This window comes from Zalophus californianus, chromosome 11, assembly GCF_009762305.2.
Source record: "Zalophus californianus isolate mZalCal1 chromosome 11, mZalCal1.pri.v2, whole genome shotgun sequence".
Lineage (NCBI taxonomy): Eukaryota > Metazoa > Chordata > Mammalia > Carnivora > Otariidae > Zalophus > Zalophus californianus.
The window spans coordinates 55,794,518-55,819,468 of NC_045605.1; the positions used below are offsets into that span (position 1 = coordinate 55,794,518).

Below are 24,951 nucleotides of genomic sequence, written 5' to 3' on the forward strand. Positions count from 1 at the left end.
TTAGGGAAAGAATTAAAAGAAGGAAAAACAAAACAATTTATTTATTTTTTTTAAATTTTTTTTTAAGATTTTATTTATTTATTTGACAGAGACACAGCGAGAGAGGGAACACAAGTAGGGGGAGTGGGAGAAGGAGAAGCAGGCTTCCTGCCGAGCAGGGAGCCCGATGCGGGGCTCGATCCCAGGACCCTGGGATCATGACCTGAGCCGAAGGTAGACGCTTAACGACTGAGCCACCCAGGCGCCCAAAACAAAACAATTTAAAAAATCTCTTCCCCAGAAACTATTCTGTACAATTATATTTGTACCAATGAAGAACCAGAAGCAAGCTAAAAATTTAATTCAACAAATATTTACTGAACTACGAAGTTCAGGGACATTGGAGTCATGGAGATACTGGTGAAGCTAGACTTCTAAACTTAGTCTGTTCTTCCCTCCACTCAATTATTTTCATCTTTGGGGAAAGCACAGTATTTCAGTCAGCATTCAGCTAAGGAAGTAGAATTACTGTGAGTTGTGGCATAAGGGATTTGTTATAGAAATTAGAACTTAATTGCGAGAGGGGCTGGGGCAGTGTGGTTCTGAAAGGGGGACGATCAGGGGAGTCGCCAACCAGTCAATCCCACAAGTCAAGCACATCCAGCTGACAGGGCTGTGAAGGGGGCACCGATAGAGAAGTCTACAGGAGAAGGCTGTGGGTCCATAACCAGGGGTCTGGTGGTGGGCTTGGAGCTTCTATTGACCAGCAGAGTCTGGGTATAGAGTGGAGAAGAGTGAAGACAAGCTGGATGGCACCTCCACATCTGTCCATGACTTCAGTGATCAATGGCTGCTGATTCACTTCTGCTTTCCAAATCTCAACTATCTTTAAAAAAAAAAAAAGATATTTTATTTATTTATTTGAGAGCAAGAGAGAGAGCACGAGCAGTGGGGAGAGGCAGAGGGAGAGGCCTACTTCCCACCAAGCAGGGGCTCAATCTCAGGACCCTGAGATCATGACCTGAACTGAAGGCAGCCACTTAACCAAGTGAGCCACCCAGGTACCCCTCAAACAACTATTTTTTTAAACCAACTTTAACCTAGAACCATGCAGTTTGCCACTTAACTAATCCGGCACACATAAATTTCCCCCCATCGCCATAAAGCCATTTGTCTTCTCCCAATTTCTACGATGAGAAAGAGTGGGCTTTTAAGTCTGACAGGCCTGGGTTCTAATCCTGGGTCTGCGCACCCCCTCGCCCCCCCTTCCAGCTGTATGACCTCAGGTAAATTACAATTTCCGGACCTTAATGGATCAGGAATCCCTCCTCTGTGCTACTGTAGCCCCCTGTGCTTCTCTCAGTTGTAGCATTTACTTCATTTTCTTGTCATTATCTATTTATGTGTCCACCAGACCACAAGCTTGAGCACAGGGATCATATCTGATTCTGCTCTATAGTTATGGTGCCTAACAGTGCCTGACACAGAATGCTCAGTAAATGCTGGCTGAGGATGAATCCTTGGAATGGAGAAGAGAACGCACCAGACTATCAAGCTAACAACAGTGGAACCCAATACTAAGACATTAAGGCAGTGAGACCCACCTGTGTCCCTATCACATTCAGTACCCTCTGTAAAAATAGGCTCCAGACACCCTTACCTCATCCACAGCTTCTATGTTAAACCATTCCACTCCCCAACCTGTTTTAATCATCCTGATTCCTGGCTCTTGGGCTTGTTTTCTGTTTATCACCTGCTATCACCTCTTGGACATATTATTTTAAATGTTCAAGCCCCCGGCTCTCTAACTTGCTTGAATTTTTCTTTTCCCCTTTGAGTAAACTATTTTCCCTTTCTTGGCGTGTTTCCCACCATCCTACCCGAGATTCTCAGGTCAGAGACAATGAAAGTCCCTGCCCTCGGGGAACTCTCAGTCTGGTGAAAAACAGACAGGGAAACCAGCAATTCCAGGACAGTATGGTAAGAGGTCTGTTGAGGGATGTTCAGGGAATGGTAGGAGCATAGAAAGAATGAAGAGCACCTAATCTTACAAGGAGAAGGAAGTATACATTGATCTGAGTCTTGAGAAATTGCTTAAGAGATTCCCAGGCACAGAAAGGGAGGACGTGTGTTGCAGACAGAACCCACAAGGCAGAGGTGTGAAGACAGGAGGGACAGGGTCTGGGAGGCTGCAGGTGTACTGGTGTGGTGGGAAGAGTATGCAAGCACGGTTGGGAAGTGGAAGGAAATGAGCCAACATTGTAAAATTGGGAGATTTCACACGAAATTCTGGATCTCCAGTTTCTGTTGAAAAATCAGAAGATCTGGCCATACTGGGCTCTCACTCTCATATGAGCTGAGAGTTGTGCATCCTTGTTAGATGCCATACGTGCTTTTGTTTTTTTGTTGTTGCTGTTTTTTAAAGAGTGGATCTTTTAGGGGCACCTGGTTGGCTCAGTTGGTGGAGCATTGACTTTTGATCTTGGGGTTGTAGGTTTGAGCCCCACATTGGGTGTAGAGATTGCTTAAAAAAAATAAAATCTTGGGCGCCTGGGTGGCTCAGTAGTTAGGCGTCTGCCTTCGGCTCAGGTCATGATCCCAGGGTCCTGGGATCGAGTCCCACATCGGGCTCCCTGCTCAGCCGGAAGCCTGCTTCTCCCTCTCCCACTCCCCCTGCTTGTGTTCCTGCTCTTGCTGTGTCTCTCTGTCAAATAAATAAATAAAATCTTTTTAAAAAATAAAATAAAATAAAATCTTAAAAAAAAAAGAGTGGATCTTTTATTTTTATTTATTTATTTTTTAAAGTAAACTCTCTGCCCAATGTGGGGCTTGAACTCTCAACTCTAAGATCAAGAGTCGCATGCGCTACCAACTGACCCAGCTAGGGGGGGGCCCATCATATGTGCTTTGTAACTCCCTTGTCTCCACCACACTTTTGTCATCATACTTGCGCTCTTGTTTTTCTTTAAGGAGAGAAATATTTCTTAATACCTGGCTCTCTGTGAAAAGTGGGGAAGTGGAGTTTAGACCCAAGAGCCAGGCATTCCAAAAACTGGGAATAGCGTGTTTCTTGTGGAAGTGAAGAAACAAATGTATCTGCTGGAGGACTGCAATTTTCACCTAAACTCAACCCCCTTCATTCATTTATGTTACCTGCAAGGTTTGTGACATAGAGTGATGACCTCATGGGGCCGCCTGACTTTTTATAAAACCTCGCAGTGTTCACAGACCATCAAGGAGGAATGTGCAGAGAGTGTTAGTCTTAAAGAAGGTGTAGGAGACATGTACATGTCTGCCTAGTGCTTGTCAAAGAGACGCCCATGCTGACTCTCAGAGCCTCAAATAGGTGATGAATCAAGTAGAAAGAAATTGAGGGGACTCAGAAAAGGGCTTGTCCATGGCCCACAAACAGCTAATGGCAGGAATTCTCCGCAGCCAGTGACAACACAGAGGAAATGCTGTGCCCTCACTTCCAGATCCAGAGCCAGAAGACAAGGTGCTCCCAGTCATCACGCAGAACTGGCCCAGCTTCTTAGTAACAGGGTGACTTTAGAACTCCCCCTTGGTCCTCACATCCTATGTAGCTGCAGTGCACTCCCAGGCAGCTAGGGCCTCCAGCCTTCCGAGAGCCTGGAACTCCTGCTCTGAGCTCCTTGCAGCTGGCTGAGTGAGAAGAGACTGCCTTGGGCTCCTCTGGGGCCTCTTGTTTTCAGTGATGATTCTCTGCAGCTCGGCTCTGGCAGTCTTACCTCCTCTCCCTGTGTAACTGATCCCGGTCCTCTGGCTCTGTCAGCACCTCTGCTGTGTACACCATGACATGTGTGAGTCTTGAGCCAGGCAGGAACCCTCAGAGTGAGGTGTGAGTTTCTTCACAAGCCACTGAAGCTGCGTTTCTGTGGTATGCCAGACATCTGGGCTCTGCTAGTCGGCAAGCAGTGCCTTCATGAGGAGGTCAAGGGGAAGGGACCCCCAAAGTCTTTAAATTGAACTCCCCACTCCCCACCTTTTCCCACATCAGTTCTGCTTGTACCTGTTGAATTAACGCACATTAAAGCATAATGCTAAACATGTCACACTTCTGATGAAAAGCTTTCGTTGGCGCCTCATTTTCCACCAAATTCAAACCAAGTCACCTGCCCTGGCATTTGGGCCTCTCCCAGGAATACCCCAAATGCTTTTTCTAGGCCTGTCTCCCACTATAAACACCAAATACTCCAGCCAGAATGATACGCTCCTAGGCTGGCTTTCCCTGTGATCATAAGATGACTGCCACAGTTCTGGGCATCATATCCAAACACTACAATATGCAAAAGAAGAGGGTCATCTCTTTCTTTTGTGTTTGTTTTTGTGTTTTTTAAGTAGGCTCCACGTCTAGTGTGGAGCGCAATGCAGAGCTTGAACTCACAACCCTGAGATGGAGACCTGAGCTGAGATCAAGATTTGGTCATTTAACCGACTGAGCCACCCCAGGCAACCCTCTTTTGTGTTTTTTAAGACTGAGAAAACATTTCCCTGTCTCTCCCCTCCAAGTCTTTACCTATGCTACTTCCTCACTGATGGCCCTCCCATATCTTTGCCTGGATTTGGGTCTCAAGTGATTTAATCCAATCACAAACAAAAGGGAATAGATCACAATGACTGGCTTGGGCAGTCATATTGGAGATAGGGTCCCTTTTCCTGAGGGATGGATATCTGAGCAAAATTAGGATTCTGTGAGCATGAAGGTGGGATGATTGTTGGGTGGGTAACCAACAGAGTCTGCTGCAACTTGGAATCTGGCAGAAGGTAAGTGTTAAATATATGTTACCTATTGTTATTAACCTTTACTAGCTGCATGAACTTACTTAAATGGCATATCTCCTAGAGCCCCAATTTCCTCATCTGTAAAATGGGAATAGGATTATCTAATTTGCTGGACGGTTATACAATTAAATGAGATGACATATGTAAAGTCTTAGGTGCTTAGTAAATGATGACTATTTATTATAATTGTATATAATTATTGCCAGAGTACTGGGCAGCAGGCTGAGGTCTCCCAACAAAGACCAGAGGTTCCTAGGGTTAACCTCAGCCTGAGAAAGTCAAAAGCATGAGTACTAGAAGCAGTTCATACTTAATGTTCTATAGTTGCGGTTGTGAGTATCAATTTGCCAGACCCTAATCTGTCAGGAATGGTTGCCCCTGCCCAACAGTTCCTTGGTTTCAGGAGACCCAGTAAGATAAGGACTCCTGCTAGAGGGCCCGCTCTCCTGGTGCTCTTGCCCCTAGAGGGCACTAGACGCAATCCTGCCTCCCCTACAGCAGGGATTTGATGGCCTATGACCAACAGCTCATCCAAAAGTAGATGTCACTTCTTGGCCTTCGAGTACTCAACTTAGGATGAGAGATCGATGGGCAGGAACTGTCCACAGTCTCCTTCACATCTCCACAGCACCTAGGACTATAGCTTTGTCAGACCCAGATTCCCATCCCAGCTCTACCATTTACTAGCATTGTGACCTTAGGCAAAGCTCTTTATCTCTCTTTGAATGTCATTTTCCTCACCTATAAAATAGGGATGATAATATCTGTTTCATAGAGCTTTGGTAAGGATTACCAAATGCTTACACTTTTACAAATTAAGTTTTCCCAGTAGAGGTAGAAATTAGCCTTATCCTAATTTTTACGCATGATGATACCGAGGTTCGGAGAATAAGAACTTGGTCCAATTCACACAGCAAGTTAGTGACAGAGCAGGGATTTGAACCCAGGTACCTCTCCATGATCTTCTACTGGCCCATCTTTCTCTCTTAATCTACCCATTAATCTCCTCTCTGAAGTCAGAGGCCCTCACAGATCACACCTCCCACATTCCTCCCCACAGTGGTCTCTCTATCCTCTGAGCTCCTAAAGCACTTGCTTGAGCCTCCCACTGGTTCACACTTAGGAGTACATCCAGCTAGCCGGGCCATAAACCTGAGCTCACCCTCGACTCTGCCCTCTCCCTCACTCCTCATATCTAATAGGTTAATAAAGTCTGTCAATTCTACCTTTTAAATAATCCTGAAATTCCCCTGCTTGTGTTTCTGCTCTTGCTGTCTCTCTCTCAAATAAATGGATAAAATCTTTGGAAAAAAAAGGGGGGGGCGTGTGCCTGGGTGGCTCAGTCACTGGGCGTCTGCCTTTGGCCAGATCGTTATCGCAGGGTCCTGGGATCGAGCCCCGCATCGGGCTCCCTGCTCCATGGGAAGCCTGCTTCTCCCTCTCCCAATCCCCCTGCTTGTGTTCCTGCTCTCGCTGTCTCTCTCTCTCTCAAATAAATGGATAAAATCTTTGAAAAAAAAAATAACCCTGAAATTGTTACATACTCCTTTCTTCCTACTACCACAACCCTGTTTTAGACCCCCAACATCTCTTGGAGTAATGTAGCAGCCTCCTGACTAGTCTCTGTGTCCCAAGGTCACCCTCCAGAATGACATTTCTTTTTTTTTTTTTAAAGATTTTATTCATTTATCTGACAGTGAGACACAGCGAGAGAGAGAACCCAGGCAGGGGGAGTTGGAGAGGGAGAAGCAGGCCCCCCACGGAGCAGGGAGCCTGATGCGGGGCTCAATCCCAGGACCCTGAGATCATGACCTGAGCCGAAGGCAGACGTTCAACGACTGAGCCACCCAGGCGCCCCATTTCTGATACAGAAAGCTGACCACGTCTCTCATGCACTTACAACTTTCAGAACAGGTGGCCCTGCTCTCCTATGCAGCCTCATCTTTCATCACTTTCCCTTCAAATTCTGTTCACTGGTCACTTGGAATGACCTGCTGTTTCTGGAAAGACCACACTGTCTGTCCTCCCCAAGCCTTTGCTCTTGCTACTTCCTCCACCAGGATCAATGCCAGCCCCACTCCCATCCTTGCCTAGAAACCCCTCCTCATCCTTCAGGATGGGGTTCAGGAAAACATTTCCTCTTTCTCTACCTCCTACCCACAGCTCAGATGATCTTGAAACATTTGGTACTTATTTCTTCCATTGCATTTCTATCCCTGCTGGATTGTAACTTTTACTTTATCTTCACCACTAGATTATAAGACCATGAGTAGAGGGCAGGGTCCCCCAATTTATTCATTACTCTACCTTCAGATGAGTAGAGTGTTAAAGTGTTATCACTACACTGAAGTCTTATCAATGAAGGGGAGTTCTGCAATTTCCAATGAAGTTGCCATTGGTGTTGTGTGGAGCCCCAGTGGCACCACAGAATCATTCACCCTCCCTCCTTCTGCACCCCCAGAATCCCAATCACAACAAAATAGCATGAAGACTTACTTCCTTGGGAGACTTCCAGCAAGTGGAGCATTTCAATAAACAAACAATAAAACTGTGGGACAAATGGGAGAGGGAAATGTAGGCTCCCAAGTGGAAGATTGGAATTGGACTTGGCAAGAGGCTATGAATGCTCCTAAAGCTGACAGATTTATTATTGGGCATTTTGTGTTTCCACATGGACCTTCCCCACCTTTAGTATACTAACAGGCAGGGCTGGACATAGAGTCAAAGTGATTTGGAGGACAGAGGAGCCCTAGACTCATTTGACTTGGAAAGACCTTTGAATTTTTATATTCCATCTTCAAACACAGGGGTGCTGAACGGGCTTAGTGGGGTATAGGTGCCTTTATGCACAAGTGTGCTCTCTGCTCTCCCTCTCTTTCTCTCTCACCACACACACACTCATATACACACTCACACACATACTTCCGTATGTAAGGATTTTTCTAAAAAAATTGATCATGCTTCCATGCTTCCCCAAGAAATTAGATAGATAGAAAAAAGACCCATAAGCTTCTTTTCTATTTCCCTGGATCTCAAGGATTTAGATATTCAAATTCTCCTATTTGTTTGCATCAAACCAAATGTCTCCATTCCGAGTCCCGGGGTCCCATTCCTCCCCATTCATGCCTTAACTTTTATCTAAGAAACTTGGGAACTTGTGAATTCTAACATTATAAATCTACAGCCATAGTATCAAAGCTTGGGTGTGATTTTCAATTATATTAATTCTGAAGCTATAATACATAAAAAAAAATGATCTTAGAGCCATAGTAGAAGCTCTTAGGTTCTCGGAATATGCATAGAACTGAGTTTAGAATTCTGAGCTTGTAACTTTCTTCCAATAAGCCCTCCAGTGCAGTCAGAAGCAGCCAACCCATCTCAAAATTCTTGCAGTCACAATTCCTACCATAACAGTCCATTTCAGCAGCAACTTGATCTACCAAAGACTTGCTTTTCCATAGGCATATCATCCCAGGAATTCACAGGTACAGTTTCTAAGAAACTCTTGTGCCATTGCATGCCATCGATTACTAGTTATTGAAGGAGGCAGTCCACCAGGGATCCCAAGTGTCCCTGTACATCCTTGTTGAGTGTGCCAAACTGTAAGACCTAACCATGCTCTGTCCCTGACTCATTTCTGTAACTACTCTCAAAGGCAATTAAATAGGTCAAGGTGATCATAACGTGACTACTGTACAACTCTTCACTACCCAGGGGAAGGAGACTGGCTTATTGGCTGCTTGTTATAAAAGGTTCTGAGCCCTTGGCCAAGGGTTCCTCAGCTATGGTGCAACTGCATTGCATGGGTAGCTGCCATCTGGACCCACTGCATTGTCCCGTGGGACTCAAGGGCAAGGAGACCAGCTATGCTGTTGCCCCTGCTGTTGACAGTGCTATGAAATAAACTTTCTCCAATCTGCTGCATCTTGTTTTCTTACCTTCAGCACCTATAGAGTGTGGCAAGCCAACCTAGAGTTCTGTTACTCCTTGCCATCTTCCATGAGGTGGGGGCTCTTCCCTGACACAATATCCTGTTTTTTTTTTTTTTAAGATTTTATTTATTTATTTGAGAGAGAGAGAGATCACAAGTAGGCAGAGCGGCAGGCAGAGGCAGAGGGAGAAGCAGACTCCCCCCTGAGCAGAAAGCCTGATACAGGGCTTGATCCCAGGACTCTGGGAGCATGACCTGAGCCAAAGGCAGATGCTTAACCGACTGAGCCACCCAGGCGCCCCAGTATCCTGTTTTCTACTGCCAATGAGGTCATTGCTGAATTCACGCTCAAGCAGGTCATATAACAATCCCAGAGTTCTCTCTTTGAAGGTCAGTTTCCCACAACCACTTTCCATATCAACTACTATATTAGTTAGTGTCCCATGAAATGAAAAACAAGTCATCCTAGATCTGTGCTGTCCAGTATGGTAGCCATTAACCATATGTGGCTATTTACATTAAATTATTAAAATGAAATGTAATTAAAAAGTCAGTTCCTCAGTCACACTAGCCACATTTCAAGAGCTCAGTACCCATATATGGTTAGTAGATACTGTATTGGCCAGCACATTAGGACATTTCTGTCATCACAGAACATTCCATAGGACAGTGCCACTCTAGATTATGTGAAACAGAAAGGGATCTAAAGCAGGCAATTGTTTACAGAGATGTCGGGCACATGGGAGTAGTCCAAGGAAGGAAGGGCTTAGAAGAGTTAGAAGAGAAAAAAGGAGATTATGAAGGTGCTGCCACCCTGGGTAAAGGCTAGCCTTTAGTAGGTACTGTTAGGGGTGCTGCTCTGAGAAGGAACCCAAGAGCCTGTGCTTGGTGCTGCTGCTGCTGGAGACACCATAAAAAAGCGGGACAAAACAATGGCTTCTTCCTTCTACACACCCTTCAGCCTCCTGCCAACACCTTCCATCTGGCAACAAGAGAATCTAAAAAAAAAAAACGTAATTTGCAGTGTCCATACGTCTTATAATACTACAGAGAGCAAAGAGGGTGGGAATGTATCTTAAGACCAACAAATAACTGCATAGAAGGGATTTTTTTAAAAGATCTTGTTTATTTATTTGAGAGAGAGAATGAGCAGGAGAGGGGGGAAGGTCAGAGGGAGAAGCAGACTCCCCACTGAGCGGGGAGCCTGATGTGGGACTCGATCCCGGGACTCCAGGATCATGACCTGAGCCAAAGGCAGTCGCTTAACCAACTGAGCCACCCAGGCGCCCTGCATAGAAAGGATTTTTTTTTTATCAATGATGCTATTATTAAGGGTGGCAGGGCTCCTGCCCTATAGCTTACATCCATTCTCTTATCTCTAGCAAATTCCCCCTGCCCTGTATGTCCCAGACGTAGAGAACTTTCAATTCTGTTCCGAAACCTTATGCTCTTGCTCCTCCTCCAATCTTGCAGATACTGTTCCCTCTGCCTGGAACATGCCTTTCCTTACTCTTCACATAGTTGGCTATTCTCATCCTTCAAATATCAGGTCAGATCTTGCCTCCTCAGAAAGACTTTCCATGACCTTGCCATTCGGCCTAAAATAGCTTGATCTTCCCGATGTCCCGCCATAATCGTTCCCCATCAAGCCACCCTGTTTATTTTATAGTCCTTGTTTTTTATTGAAAACTATCTTCTGTGTTTATTATCTGTCTTGTCTCATAGAATGTAAGCTCAAGAAAGGCAGGGGCCTTGTCTGTGTTGTTTGGAGCTGTGCTCTCAGCATTTAGAACACATCCTGGCATGTAAGAGAAATTCAGTACATGTATGCTGTCTGAATGAATAGTTTCCATCCATTTTTCTGCTATGTGTTCCCATAGAACCCATTCTTCTCCCATTGTGACACTTAAAGAAACAAGGATAATTACTTGTATCTGATCCCTTGCTAGACTATAAGCTCAGTGAAAGTAGGGACCACGTATGTCTTATTCTCAGTTGAATCCCCAGTGCTTAGCACAGTGCCTGGGATAAAGCTGGAAGCAAGAAATTACTTGATGGATTTGGTCATCATATTATTCTATCAAAGAGTTTGGGAGATTATTTAGTAATGAGTATAGTGAAGCTAAGCAAATGAAAACAACGAGGCAATTATTAACTCTAGGAAAAAATAAACAAAAATGGAAATATAATCATAAAGCCCCACATGGCTTGGCTGCAAATAATATTTACATAGTCATATGTAAATGGACCAACAGGGTGTATTAGCTATTTTAGACTTTATGAGTTGTTAACATTTTTCTATACTGGTTAGTAAATAATAACTATCTCAAGCTCCCTGAATACCCCACTGCTATAGCTCCAATCGCCCTAGCTCCCTGTCTTAGAATTCCCTGAACCTTCCCAGGATCCAGCAACTAAAGAGACAATACCTGGCACAGTCAGGAGGTCCAGAAGCCTACTGGAAGGCCAGCATCTCTTTGGATCAGTCAGTGCTTGTGCCAATAAGTAGCCTCCAGCCCATCCTGGGCACTCCTTTTGTTTCCCCAGAAGATTTACCTCAGCCCGGCTTGCTATACCTCCAGGGGCCCAGGGAGCCAGTCCTACATGGGAACTATCCAGAGACTATCCAGCCAATGGTTGGCCTGCCCCACCTCCCACATATCAGCCCCTGTCCCCAAGTGTTCTGCCTTCCCCCAACAGGTTCTGCCCTCACTAGGAGAGACAACAGTCCTGGAGGGAATGTTGGCATCTCAGAGGGCAAATACTTTTAATGGTACTTCTGGTCATAATATGTAAGCACCATATGATGATTTAACCAAAAATTGTGATACAATTATATCAGAAGATGGGGCAGGGAAGTGGTGTTAGAGAAATCTTCCATTGCTCAAAGTCAGTGGGTAATGTCTGAACTTAAAAATCACAAAGCAGCAGTATAGGTATATTATTTAGAGAATGGAAGTAAATACAAAAAACTGGAAGAAGTAAAATTGGCTAGTTGACTCCGAGGTGCAGGGCTTGGTGTGGGGATGCATGGGTCGGGAATTTACTGTTTTTTATTATAAGCCTTAGAGAAAATTTGACTTTTGAACCATGTACATATTACTCTTTTTTTTTTTTTTCTTTTAGGAGACTGCTGCAGGAATCCTGATCACCGGTGATGGCAAAGAGAGATAAGTGGATCTAACACTATGATTAGGCGATGAATTGGCATAACTTGGTAATTGCTAGTGAAAAGAGTGAGAGAGGGGGAGAGAGAGGAGAATCACACAGAATCGGCTTTCCCAGATGGGCGCAGAGGTATCTGGGAAGGCCCCTCCCCTCAGAAACGTTTCTCCCTCCAGCCCAGGCACTGTCCTAGGGTTAGAGAAGGACTGTTTCTTGGTGAGCACTTGGACGCCAAAAGTCTCTCCAGGCACCACATATTGCAAGAGTGACTAACTCTGCTTGGGAGAACGGAAACTAGTTCAGGGAGAAAGGGGTATTTAAGCCGGGTCTTGCAGATAGTATAAAAGCTTCCAGTTAAATAAAGGGTGAGCTGTATGGTGAGAAGGCACGTTAAGGGAAGGATATTCACGGGTAAGGGTGATGAGGATAATAGGAAGTACAAAGGCACAAAAGCATGGGAGAATTATTTGGGGGGGCGGTGTGAGTCATTCCATGTGGCTGCAATAGGGGAGGCATGTTGGGGGAGAAAATAGTGGGAAATAAAGCAGGACCAACAGTTTGTGAAGAGCCCAAGGCCCTATAATGTAGTCCAACTGGTCTCCCTCGAGCTGGTGGCAGAGTAAAAGGCACAAACCTTCTGAAAAGTAATTTGGAAATATCTATCAGGATCCATTAAAATGATTCTAATCTCTGCCCTAGTGATCCTGATTCCTGGAGACTGTTCCTAAGGGACTACTTTTTAAAGGATGGAGGATAAAGGATGAGGTGAGCAATATTCATTAAGCTATTTATTGCATCATTATTGGAAATAGTGAAAAATTGGAAAACAACCAATGTTTCCCTCAAAGGAAAATGCTCAAGTAAAAAATGGTGCATTCACCCAATGAATAAGAAATAGATCGATTTGGTGTGTCTGTCAGAATTTAGATGGGCTAACTCAGGAAGCCTACTGGGCCCAGGGGAGGGGAGAAGTTCTGATGTGGGCAAGAGAGGAAGGGTGGAAGCAGAGTGGACCCTAGGTCAGCCCCAGCAGGGGGAAGGGGAGGGGAGCTACCATTCATTGGGCATTTCCCTTTCGGTATCTCATTACATCCTCACAGCAATCCTATGAGGTGGTACTAAATACCATCGCCGTTTTGCAGACAAGGACCAGAGGCTCCCAGAGAGGCAGTGATCTGCTCAGTCCACCTGGCTTTGAGGTAAGGGGCTGAGATTCCAATCTATACCTATGTGATGACAGAGGAGTCAATAATGTTTTTCCGCTGCACCATGATGCCAGTTGTCAATGATGACAATGTTATCTATGGGGCATTCCTTCTACATGCCCCGGGCATCTTTCTTCAGTCTTGGGGAAACCAGACCAAGCCTGTGTAGACACCAGGGGTTCGCGATAAGTAGCAAAATGGAAAAAACTGTATGATACAATACTGAGCAATAAACATAGAATATGTAATTGTATCAGTGATGAAAGCAGCCAAAAAAAAAAAAAAATTACACTACTGACAATGGCAGGAAAGGGCAAGGAGCAATGGAAACAGATAACGTGTGAGTGGGTGCTCTTTCCTTTCTCTTAATTTTGGGGTTTCTGTTATCATTGTATTATTTGCACAATGAAACCCAATTTACAATGAAAGACGGAAAGACTGAGAAAATATGAGCCCCTGGGGTAGGCCCACGGCCATGCCTTCAAGTCCAGCTGCAGTTCCAAGCCTTCCGAGCCATTCTGCCGGCAGCACTCCTAAAAGGAGCTGGCTTCTTCTGGACAAAGGAGGGAAGGAGAGCAACTTCGCGTGTGACTCACGCCAAGGGGCTTCGAGTCTTTGCCATCGCGCTCTAGATATTGGTGTCACTGCTACATCCCAGGGGGAGCTTTCCCCTGAGCTGGGAAGGGTGGCTGTGACCAGTGCTCTCCAGCCCCAGCCTCTTTGCCTCTGATGGTTGTTGTGGTTCCCCAGTGGGCTCTCCTGGCTGGGGGTTAGGTTCTGCCTTGCTGGAGGAAGGGCTAGCATGAGATTCTCTCTGATTCAGGGACAGAGGCCAAGGTGACCCTAGCCAGCAAAAAGAGCAGTAAGATAGCAACATCCATGACTGGGTGTCAGAGCTGAGGCCCAGTGATTTTTCTTTTGATCATGCTCAACACCCCCTACCTCACTTGACTTCATTGTGACCTCTAGACCACCAATCCTGTGACAATTTCATGCATTTGCCTGTGCTGTTCTCTCAATCTGGAGTGCCCTTGCTTATGCTTCCTGACAGAGCTAAACCCTGCCCATCCTTTCATACCACTTCCTTGATGAAACTTTCCCCAGTTTCCTTTTGGGGAATGAATCATTCCTCCTGGGGCTCCCACAGCGCTTTATTTGTATCTTTCCTGTGGCAATTGTATTTTTCTGTAGCATGTTATAGTTAATCATGTCCACGTCTGTTTCTCCCACTAAATGGTGAGCCTCTCAAGGTGGCCAAGGAACTTGTCTTACCCAATTCTGACTCCTCATAGAGCGTGGCCAACCTCTGGCATCTGGTAGGCGCTCAATGTGCGGAATGACATTAAATTACAATGGATGAGTTCTTCTACTTTCTATGTCATAGACTCTCTGGGAAAGCTGTTGAGATGGTAGACAGAAGACCGATTGGTTTTATACTATTTCTTTCCTGTGCATTTTGAAAGAGGCAGGAAGAGGAAGAGAGTTAAAGCTATCTGTGGATCCATATTCCAGAGATTTCAGCCAGGGATCCTGAGAGGGGGTAATAATATATATAATAGCTAACATGTGCAGAGACTCTTACTTATTTATACTTTCACACCCATTAACTCTGCTGGGTCTCACCAGGACTCTAGGAAGTAGGCTGAGTGGCAGCATTTGGCTTGTCCTAATGTTACGGTCAAGAAAACCAAGGCTCAGAAAAACGAAGTGATTTGCTCACAAATCCATCAACTCAAAGAGCTGGGACTCAAACCTAGATCTGCTGACTCCAAATCCCATGCTCTTGATATTGTAGAGGTGACAAGGACGAAGGCTCTCCTCCTGATAAACATTTGCAGAAGGAAACCCATAGCTTAAGCCTTGGTAAGGTGCATCGGCATCAGGCCCAGCTTTCCCCCTCGTGCGTGTTTATCTGCTGATCTAGGGGTTTAGCTCCTCAAGGGTAAGGACCACACCTATTCCTTTCTTTCTTTTCCCCCAAAGCCTCAGGCCTTTGGCAAACCCCACACTTTTGCTGGGTCTTTGTTTCCCTGTCTGTAAAATGAGGGGGCTGAGCTAAAAGTTTAAATTGGGTCGCATTCCCACCGGTGCCCAGCGCAGAGCCTCGCCCCGCAGTGCCCACCGCCTTCCCCATGGACGACTCCCCAGCTCCAACACTAGAGGCCTCCAGGACTCCAGCTGACATGATGGAGTGTATACTCCGCACGTTGCAGCCTCTTCCCAGGCTGGCTGCAGAAACTGAGCCTCCTCCAGATAGCCGGGCCGCTCCGCTCGCACGGATCAAGTTGGGAGCCTCATTAGTCATGTCAGATGACTCAGTTAACACTTGGGGCCGGCAGAGCCAGTTCATCAAAAGCTCCTATGTGCCTGGCTCCGTCACTGCAGCTGAGGAACTACTGTATGTGGGGCAGGCAGCACATCAGAGGGGCAGCGCCAGAGGGCCTCCAAATTGGTTTTGATTAATTGCATAGACAGGTCTTTAATTGGTGCCAGGGTAGCAGCCAGAGAACTTATGGGAAAGCAGGATGTTATGCTTTCATTCCCTGAAGTCCCATAAAGCAGTGAAAGATGAGGAACAGAATCACTGCTCGTTGAAAATTTATTGACCGTGCAGACCCAGAAAACACAAATAACTATCTGAATCGAAACCTAACCTCATTTTCCCAACTCATTGGAAGCCAGGCATGTTCCTCTCTGCACCCCGGCCTGCCTGCTGAGATGGATAACTGCGCAAAAGGTGTGATTTCTAAGAAATGAGGGCTTGAGTACAGAGACAGCATACTTGGCTTACCCAGATGAGCGCAGAGGTATCTGGGAAGGGCCCTCCCCTCAGAAATGTCTCTCCCTCCAGCCCAGCACCGTCCTATGAATTGATATTAGAGGCTGATTCACTTTGGGTAAAACCTTCATTCATAGTTTCTTTTCCACCTCTTGGAGATTTAAGACACATGGACTGAGTAGGTATTCAATACAAAACACCGTTCTGGTGTCAGGAGGAATATAGAAGGAAGTGAAGTATAGACCCTTCTGTCAAGGAGATGGTTATCTAGAAGAAAAGAGAGGCCAGTTCCACAGATGAACTAATACATGGTGAGCACATCACATAGAAGGTGAAGCTTTGGGATTTGGCACTGAGAGGACTTGGGTTTAACTCCTAGCTCTGATTCTTATTACTGAGCCACCTCAGAAGTCACTTTGGGGGGCGCCTGGGTGGCTCCGTCGGTTAAGCATCTGCCTTTGACTCAGGTCGTGATCTTGGGGTTCTCGGATCGAGCCCCATCCTGGGCTCCCTGCTTGGCAAGGAGCCTGCTTCTCCCTCTCCCTCTGCCTGCAGTTCCCCCTGCTTATGCTCGCTCTCTCAAATAAACAAAATCTTAAAAAAAAAAAAAAAGTCACTTTGATACTCTGAGTTTTAACTACAAAATAGGATAAATACCACTTACTACACATGGCAGCCATGAGGCTTGTAAGAGCAGAGTTGAAAGTCCCCAGCACAGGGCCTGGCACTGATCAATAAGTGGTTGCTAATTCTGATTGTTACCAGAGAGGTTCTGATAGAGGACCGTGTGAGAGCTCATTTATTTGAGGAACAAATAAATGTTTCCTGATTACAGAATCTGTGCCAGGCTCCGTGCCAGGCATTAGGAGTTTAGGAGTTTAGATAGGAAGCTCTGCCCTTGATGAGACTGGGGTCCATGGGGGGAGTAGCAATGCTATAGTACGGAAGGAATGGCAAATTGTTATGGGTGTGCTGACAGAAGCCTACTCAGTGACAATGGGGAGGAAAGGAGACAGTCACTTCAACCTGGGGAAGTCAGGATACATTTGCCTAAACAGGTGATGCTTGAGCCAAGTCCTAAAAGAAAAAAGATTGTCATTTGCAGATAAAGCAAGAGAAAGCATTTTATACACAATGCCAGTTTCTCTCTTTTTGTTCCTAGAGCAAGCAAAGGTTTTCCCCTTGGATCTTGGAATCAGCTGCTTTCTTTGTACGGAAAGTTCTTCCCTTAGATATTCCCAAAGCTGCCTCCTTGTTGACCTGGTATTTTCTTATTTGTTCCTTTGTTTATTGTATGTCTCCCCCACTAGAATGACAGGTCCATGAGAACATGAGATCTTGGCTGTCTTCTTCTCCACTCTGTTACATCTAGAACGTTGCCTGGCACAGTGTAGGTGTTGAATGTATGTTAGTTGCATGAATAAACAAACAAAAGGAAACACAGGAGGGAATACTACAATCAAGGAACTATAAGCTCAGTGTGTGGTGCACAGCGGGCGCCGACTTTCTCTCTCATAAAGTTGAACAATGACTTACGCCTGAAGCATAGCCCAGAGGAATTGAGGTGGGAGGTCCTCAATGGAAGAGGTGGCCTCTGAGCTGTGCCCTGAAGCCACAGAAGGATGACAATGGGATGGGAATGTTGGGAAAGGGATCGGCAAGATTAAATGAGATAATGTACAAATCCTTTCCAACCTTGAGCTTCTAAGGATTTCTCGCAAATAAATCCTCTCTTGCCACCTTTCCTGGTCCCCTCACCCACATCCCCCCTTTCCACTCCACCCTGTCTGGAGGCTGTAAGGGCATCTGATACACCATTTCCCGCCAATGTAAATCACGGGCTGATGTGTGATGCTCATTCTCGGTTTTTACCATGCCCCAGGTGGAGATGGTCCCATAACTCAGGGTTGAGGCCCCAAGCAAAGCCAGCCTTTCCACAGGGTGGCAAATAAGGGGGAACTGTTTACACACCAGCACCTTCCTGGCCCTGCTCCCGGATAATTTTATGTCCTCTGGTCCTGGATCTGCTCCTTAGTTGGACGCACCTCAGTTCACTTGCTGGAGCACGGATGTGTGACTGTTTAACTGCTGCTGCTTCCTGTCCCAGGGATCCTGGGCTTCAGGGAGCATGGGAAAGAGACAAGAAAGAGATCTTTATATGAGGTAAGCTTTGACAGTACTAAAAACAGCCAAAAAGTAACTTACACTTACGCAGTGCTTAACAATTTACAAAGCCCTAGAGAACTCCTATTCATCCTTCAAGACCCTGTACAAATGTTACCTCTTTTCACCAACCTTCAACTCTCCCAGGCAGAGCTAATCCTTCCCTCCACACTTTGTAAAACCTCCATTACATCCCTAACTACCTTGTAATAAGTTTATTTGTGTACATGTCTCATTTCCTCCATTAAACCATCAGCTCCTCAGGGGCAGATCTCTTCTCTCCTAGTAAAACTCATTTCTTTCTTTCTTAAAAAGTAATTTTCATTATACATATTTTTCTAATTATAAAATTAATACTTAGAGTTACAATGATCAAAAATTGTATATATAAAAGTATAATGAAGAAAATTTAAGGGCACCTGGGTGGCCCAGCAGGTTGGGTATCTGATCCTGATCTTGGCTCGTGAGTTCAAGCACCATGCTGGGCTCCACACTGGGTGTGGAAACTACTTGAAAAAAAAATGTTATCAGTGCTTTTATCTGGGTGATGAAATTATAGGTGACTTTAAATTTTTTCTTTTTTCTTTTTTTAAAAGATTTTTATTTATTTATTTGACAGAGAGAGACACAGTAAGAAAGAGAACACAAGCAGGGGGAGTGGGAAAGGGAGAAGCAGGCTTCCTGCTGAGCAGGGAGCCCGATGCAGGGCTCGATTCCAGGACCCGGGGATCATGACCTGAGCCGAAGGCAGATGCTTAACAACTGAGCCACCCAGGCGCCCCTCTTTTTTTTTTTTTTTTTTAAAGGAGGCTCCACACTCAGAGTGGAGCCCAATGTGGGGCTTGAGCTCACAATCCTGAGATCAAGATCTGAGCTGAGATCAAGAGTCGGACACCCAACAGAGTGAGCCACCAGGTGCTCCAGCCCTGATAACATTTTGAATATAACTTGAGTCTATCTTGAGCCCTTTTTTAGCATATGGAAAGTAAAAATGGGTCTATATAATGCATGTAGTTTTAGTCTTATCACCTATTCTATTGTGAACATCTTTAAACATCACTGACGATTCTTCAAAATCATCATTTTAAATGACTGCATTGTTTCATTTAATGAATATATCACAATTTACCTGACAATTTCCCCGTTGTGGGACATTTGGGTTAGTTGCTTCTTTTTACTATTTTGCAAATAAAATGAGTAGCTATATACATAAATATTTGTCTGCATCTTTGACTTATTTCCCTAAGAAAGATTCCTAGAAAGGGAATTTCTAGGTCAACTGGTTTCAACTCTTTAAAGGTTCTTGATGCTTCATGACAAATTGCTCTGAGAAAATGATGCCATTTACAGTTTCACCAATATATGAGTGGGCCCATGTCCCCAGTGCCCTGACCTGCATTAAGCATCATCCCACTGGTATCTTTACCAAGTCCAGTGGTCTTCTCACAATGCCTTTCAAGGTAATTTTTCTTAAACACAGCAGAAATTATACAGCCAAACTCAGAGTTGTCTTCTTCCAAGATATCAACCTGGGAGGGTATATTTATTGCAACAGTGCTTCAGCTACTTTAAACATTCTGTAATTCGATTTGAAAATTGCCTGGGAAGCAGACAACCTGGGCTCTTGTATCTAAATTGTACAATGCTGTCTTTGGAGAATGATTTCCTTTTTGGCAACGGTCATAAGTCATTTGGAACTCATGGTAAATGAGACGAGGAGCTGCAGCTGGAGTCAGGGTCGGAAATGAGGTATAATTGGCCAGTAACGATTGAGGGCTTGTCATGACTTGCAAAGGGGCGTCCCACTGGAGCGCTGGGCATCATCAGCACAGGTGCTGAGCCTCCCAGTGTGACTGTTCCAAAGTGGCTGCACTCGGGCAGAGGCCTGGGGCTAGCACATGGACTTACGGAACCTCTTCTCGTGACTTCATGGTTACTCCATGTGCAGCCCCGGGGTTAGGCACCAACTTATTTTAGAGCTGATCCCTTTCCACTTTCTCTCTTCGTCAGGCCCACTTGGGCCTGACATGTCTCCAAGACCAAGAGCTTCAGGGCCAGGTTAGTGGGGAGGGAGCGCATGGCGTGGCAACGGACAGAGCCCTCAGAATGCGGTCAGAAAGAACTGGGTCTGAGGCCTGACTCTGCCTATTACCGGCCGTGTTAGGTCTCATTTGTAAAAGAGCTTACTTCACAGGATTGTTAGGAGAAATGGAGAACACATACGACCACACACAGACACAGACACAGATAGGCAGACAGACAGAGGCATGTAAAACATGTATTGAGCATGTCTCCTCTGCCAAATCCTGCCGAGTGCCATGTTTTATTTTATTTTTTAAAGATTTTATTTTACTTATTTGAGAGAGAGAGAGAAGGAGCCAGGGGAGGGGCAGAAGGAGAGGGTGAAGCGGACTCCCCGCTGAGCAGGAAGCCTGATGGCAGAGTTAGATCCCAGGACTCCAGGATCATGACCCGAGTGGAAGGCAGAAGTTTGACTAAGTCACCCAGGTGCCCAAGTACCGTGTTTTATACGCATGCAGCACACCTGTCGCTGGCCATCCAGAAACCATTTCTCCTCTACTACCTCCTACCACCTCTCCCTTGTTGTCAAGGGTGGTCGTGTGGCCCAGTTCTGGCCAATGAGATTTAGGTAGCACTCCGCTGGGAGTTACTGGGGGAGATTTGCTTTCCTGATGAAACAGGACTGCTGAGTCTGAACCGTCCTCTCACCCCCACCGCTTCCTGCCTTGAACTTGGAGGTGAAGGCTGAGCACTGCAGTCATCTTGTACTCAAGATGGAAAGGACAAAGGAGCACCTCTGGAATTCTTGGTATGTCAGAAAAACCTACTTGTTGAAATCATTGCTCATCATCATGACTTGCAACTGGAAATATTCCAATGCACATCCACAAAAAGTGTCCATACATAATAGATGCTCAATAAAGGGTTCCTATTTACATACAATCCCTCCCTCTAAAAGAACTAATGAGATTAATGATGGTTATCTCATATTTATGCAGTACTTGGCAATTTTCCTAAGATTTTCACAACCATTTTTTTCATTTGATCCTCCCAACTCTGCAAGGAAGGCAACTTTTTATCCCAAAGATTCTTTTCAATTACAAAAGGATATATAAAAAGTATCCTAGTATGCTTATATGTTACATACCGACTTGTTTTCTCTCTTTTCTTCTTCCTTCCTTCCTTCTTTCCCTCCCTCCCTCCTTCATGCCAGTCCCGGGTCTGTTTCTCTCAGACCTACTTCCTAGCCCTCTCCTCTCTGTTCTGTTCTGTAACACAGGGAGGTAGATCCATTTAGCCTGTGAATCCAGGCTCCAAGACATCTGGCTTCCAGCTGTTTGGCCAAAGGGAGGTACTAGCCAGAGACTGGGAGTAGGTGTATGGGGGTGTTTCTTCTCCTTGCCATCTGCCCTAGGTAGCATCTCTGGCTACTCATCATCCATGGCTCCTGCTCTCACAAACAGGCCTGCTAGGGTTCAAGTTTTTTATCACCTGGCTCCTGGGCCCTGGTGACACTGGCCCCCCACTCTGCCCCTTTGCCTTATGGGTGGCAGTGGTTTCCTGCTCTTGCTAAGTTCCAGGATGCCTCTCTGTCTCCTATCCCATCACCTGTGTAACCAGTCAATCTCTTTAAGGCCCCTCTACTCTACAAATTCAAAGTATCTTCTTTTTCCTCAGACCTGAACTGATCTCCATCAATCTACCACACCTTTGCAGGGCACCCACTCCAAGGCCTCCATGCAAGATTCACGGGGAAGGAGCTGCTCCCAGGTTAGGGGGCTAAGTGAAAAGCCTCACAGTATGCCGGCCTCTGCTGGGACATCCCCAAACCCAGCAGAACTTACAGGGAAGTCCTGCCATGACCTGGGCTTCCTCCTGCTTCCAGGGGCAAGCCAAAAACAATGTACAGGATCCTTGTATGTCCCCTTCACTGTCTACTGCACAAGTATGCTTGAGGATGCTTCTGGACGGTAGGGGAGATGCCTCTTGGCTTTCACATCCTCCCAGCCAAATGCTCCTACCAGTGGCTCTCAGGTTTAAGACAGTCTAGCTTCCACGGCTTGCTTTCTACTTCCTCCTCTTCTCTCCCAAACAGCCTTATCTAGGAAGCAGGAGGAATCTTATCCAGAGTTATTTGCTTCAGCAAAATGCCATGGCAGAATTGCCCATAAAGGCTAACAGTGGAGAGACGGCAGAGGTACCAAGCTACCTTTGAGATGCCTAGATGTCTGTGCGCGGGATTTGTGAGCAGACTGAACACAAAACCTATTTCCCCACTTAAAATTTTATGGCTTTGGCAATTTAGACAGTCATTCTGAGCTTCACTTTTCTTATCTATACAATGGAACCAATGTCTTCCTCACAGAATTATTGTTTCTGATCTGGCAACTTCCAGAAACATCCCACCCCCTGCTACAGACACAGAGAAATTCTGGGTGAACTATAACAGAAATGTTTTATTTTGGGGCACCTGAGTGACTCAGTCGTTAAGCATCTGCCTTCAGCTCAGGTCATGATCCCAGGGTCCTGGGATCGAGCCCCGCATGGGGCTCCCTGCTCGGCGGGAAGCCTGCTTCTCCCTCTCCCACTCCCCCTGCTTGTGTTCCCTCTCTCGCTGTGTCTCTCTGTCAAATAAATGAATAAAATCTTTAAAAAAATGTTTTATTTTTGCCACCAAATTTGAAAAACGTTAAGAGAAATCCTCAGATGTCAGAAATGAAAACGAAACGAAAATGCAAAGCCAGAACAGGGTACAGGTGACGCGCCTTAGCAGCACACAGGGATCTCACACTTGGCTATAGAGCCTGAGAGCTGCAGGCTAGGGTTCCACTGCACACCAAGGAGCAGGAGGTGGGGCTTCAGTCCCAGCCAGGTGAGGAAGCTGGAACAGAGCCGCTGCATAAAGCCCTGACATGGGAAGCTCTGCCCCTGTCCACAAAAAGGAGACTGGGAAAACTGTACCCCAGCATTAGTGAAGTTGCAAGGAAGCTTGATATCTGAAGAGGCCTTAGATGGGGAAAAATGACACTCATGAGAAATAAAAACCCTAACCTCTGCCAAATGCGTATGGGGGTCTAAATTTACTTTGCCTATATGCACAGGCACCTAGTGAGATAAATTAACATAAAAATTGGTCCAGACCATTAAAATTCTTAGCTTAGGGCTGAAGTAAGACCTATTAAAATTCTTAGGTCACAGCTGATGGTGTATTCAAAAGAGCCCTGTAGGGATGCTTAACAATCCAGGGCTTGAGGAATCCACTAGGCAAAACAACTCCTGTTGAAGATGCTCACAAAATGTAACAAACCACATGTGGAAAGAAATTACCAAAATGGAGCGCCAACACATACAACTAACTAGGTGGAAAAAGGGTAAAAACGGAACCATCTGAAAGAGACTATGAATTCGGATGATTAAAATAGAGATAAGAGAAGGAATAGAGGCATAATAAAAAAACCAGGATAGTGTGAGAGAAAGAGTTGGGAGATATGAAAAAGATGCATACAGAACTTCCAGAAATGAAAAACAGCCCCTGAAATTAAAAACTCAAAGGATGAGGGGCGCCTGGGTGGCTCAGTTGGTTAAGCTACTGCCTTCGGCTCAGGTCATGATCCCGGGGTCCTGGGATCGAGCCCCACATCGGGCTCCCTGCTCAGCGGGAAGCCTGCTTCTCCCTCTCCCACTCCCCCTGCTTGTGCTCCCGCTCTCGCTATCTCTCTCTCTGTCAAATAAATAAATAAAATCTTTAAAAAAAAAAAACTCAAAGGATGAGTTAAACTACATATTAGATCTAGCTGAAGAGGGAATTAGAAGAGAGATTTGAGGACATCACCCAAAATGGAGAAAAGACAGAAAGGGATAGAAGACCTGAATAGAGTTTAAAAGATCTGAAGGATAAAAAGAGAAAGTCAAGCATATGCCTAACAGGAGTTCCAGAAAGATTTAATAGCGGCACTGGTAGAAAATCATTATTAAAAATATTATAGCTGTGGGGCGCCAGGGTGGCTCAGTCGTTAAGCGTCTGCCTTCAGCTCAGGTCATGATCCCAGGGTCCTGGGATCGAGCCCCGCATGGGGCTCCCTGCTCAGCGGGAGATCTGCTTCTCCCTCTGCCTGACACTCCCTCTGCTTGTGCTCACTCTCTGTCAAATAAATAATAAAATCTTAAAAGAAAAAATATTATAGCTGTATTAGTTAAGGGTTCTCCAGAGAAACAGGACCTATGTGTGTGTGTATGGATACGTATATGGATATGTGTATATTCGCACGCACACACACATACCCCACAAAGAAATTCATTAGAAGGAATTGCTTACACAACTATGGCAGCTGACAAGTCCCAAGACTTGCAGTTGGCAAGCTGGAGACCCATGAGACCCAATGGTATAGTTCCAGTCTAGGAGTTTGAAGGCCCAGAACCAGGAGAACCAGTGATGTAAGTGCCAGTCTGGAAGCCAGCAGGCTTAAGACCCAAGAGAAGCTGATGTTTCAGTTTGAATCTGGAGGCCAGAAAGGGCCAATGTCTCAACACAAACAGCTAGGCAGGAAGAGTTCTTTCCTACCTGTTGGTGGCAGGTGGGGATGTTAGCCTTTTTGTTCTAGTCAGACTTGATTGGATGAGGGCCACCCGCTTAGGAGGAGGCATTTTGCTATGTGTCATCCCCAAACACCCTCAGAAACACACCCAGGAAAAGGTTTGACCAAATATCTGGGTGCCCCCTAGCCCATTCATACCTCAGTGAAATTGCAAAACCACAAGAAAAAAAATAATGAAAGCTCTCAGTGAAAAGGGACCAATTACCAAAAGGGGTGTTAACTACAATGACGGCAGCCTTCTCATCAGCAACAATGGAAACCAAAAGACAGGAGGACAGTATTTTCAACGTGTGGAAAGAGAATAAATCT

The 24,951-nt window shown here is 45.5% G+C and overlaps 1 protein-coding gene across 5 annotated transcripts in view; it reads right to left on the reverse strand.

Moving 5' to 3' along the window:
* Positions 1–246: 246 nt before the first annotated feature.
* GVQW3 (GVQW motif containing 3) overlaps positions 247–24,951 on the reverse strand; it is a 43,798-nt gene continuing 19,093 nt past the window's right edge. For 2 of the 5 annotated variants that reach the window (XM_027578693.2, XM_035722993.1), the window contains 2 exons: positions 17,834–17,979; positions 247–865 (listed from right to left, as the gene is read on the reverse strand). Coding sequence is in view for 1 of the 5 variants with exons in the window: in XM_027578698.1 (XP_027434499.1) it covers positions 15,460–15,716 (257 nt within the window). In the remaining 4 variants the exon portion in view is untranslated. Of the gene's footprint in view, positions 866–14,392; positions 14,482–15,459; positions 15,717–17,833; positions 17,980–24,951 lie in introns of those variants that run through there. The other 3 variants (XM_027578694.2, XM_027578696.2, XM_027578698.1) reach the window with 3 other exon arrangements.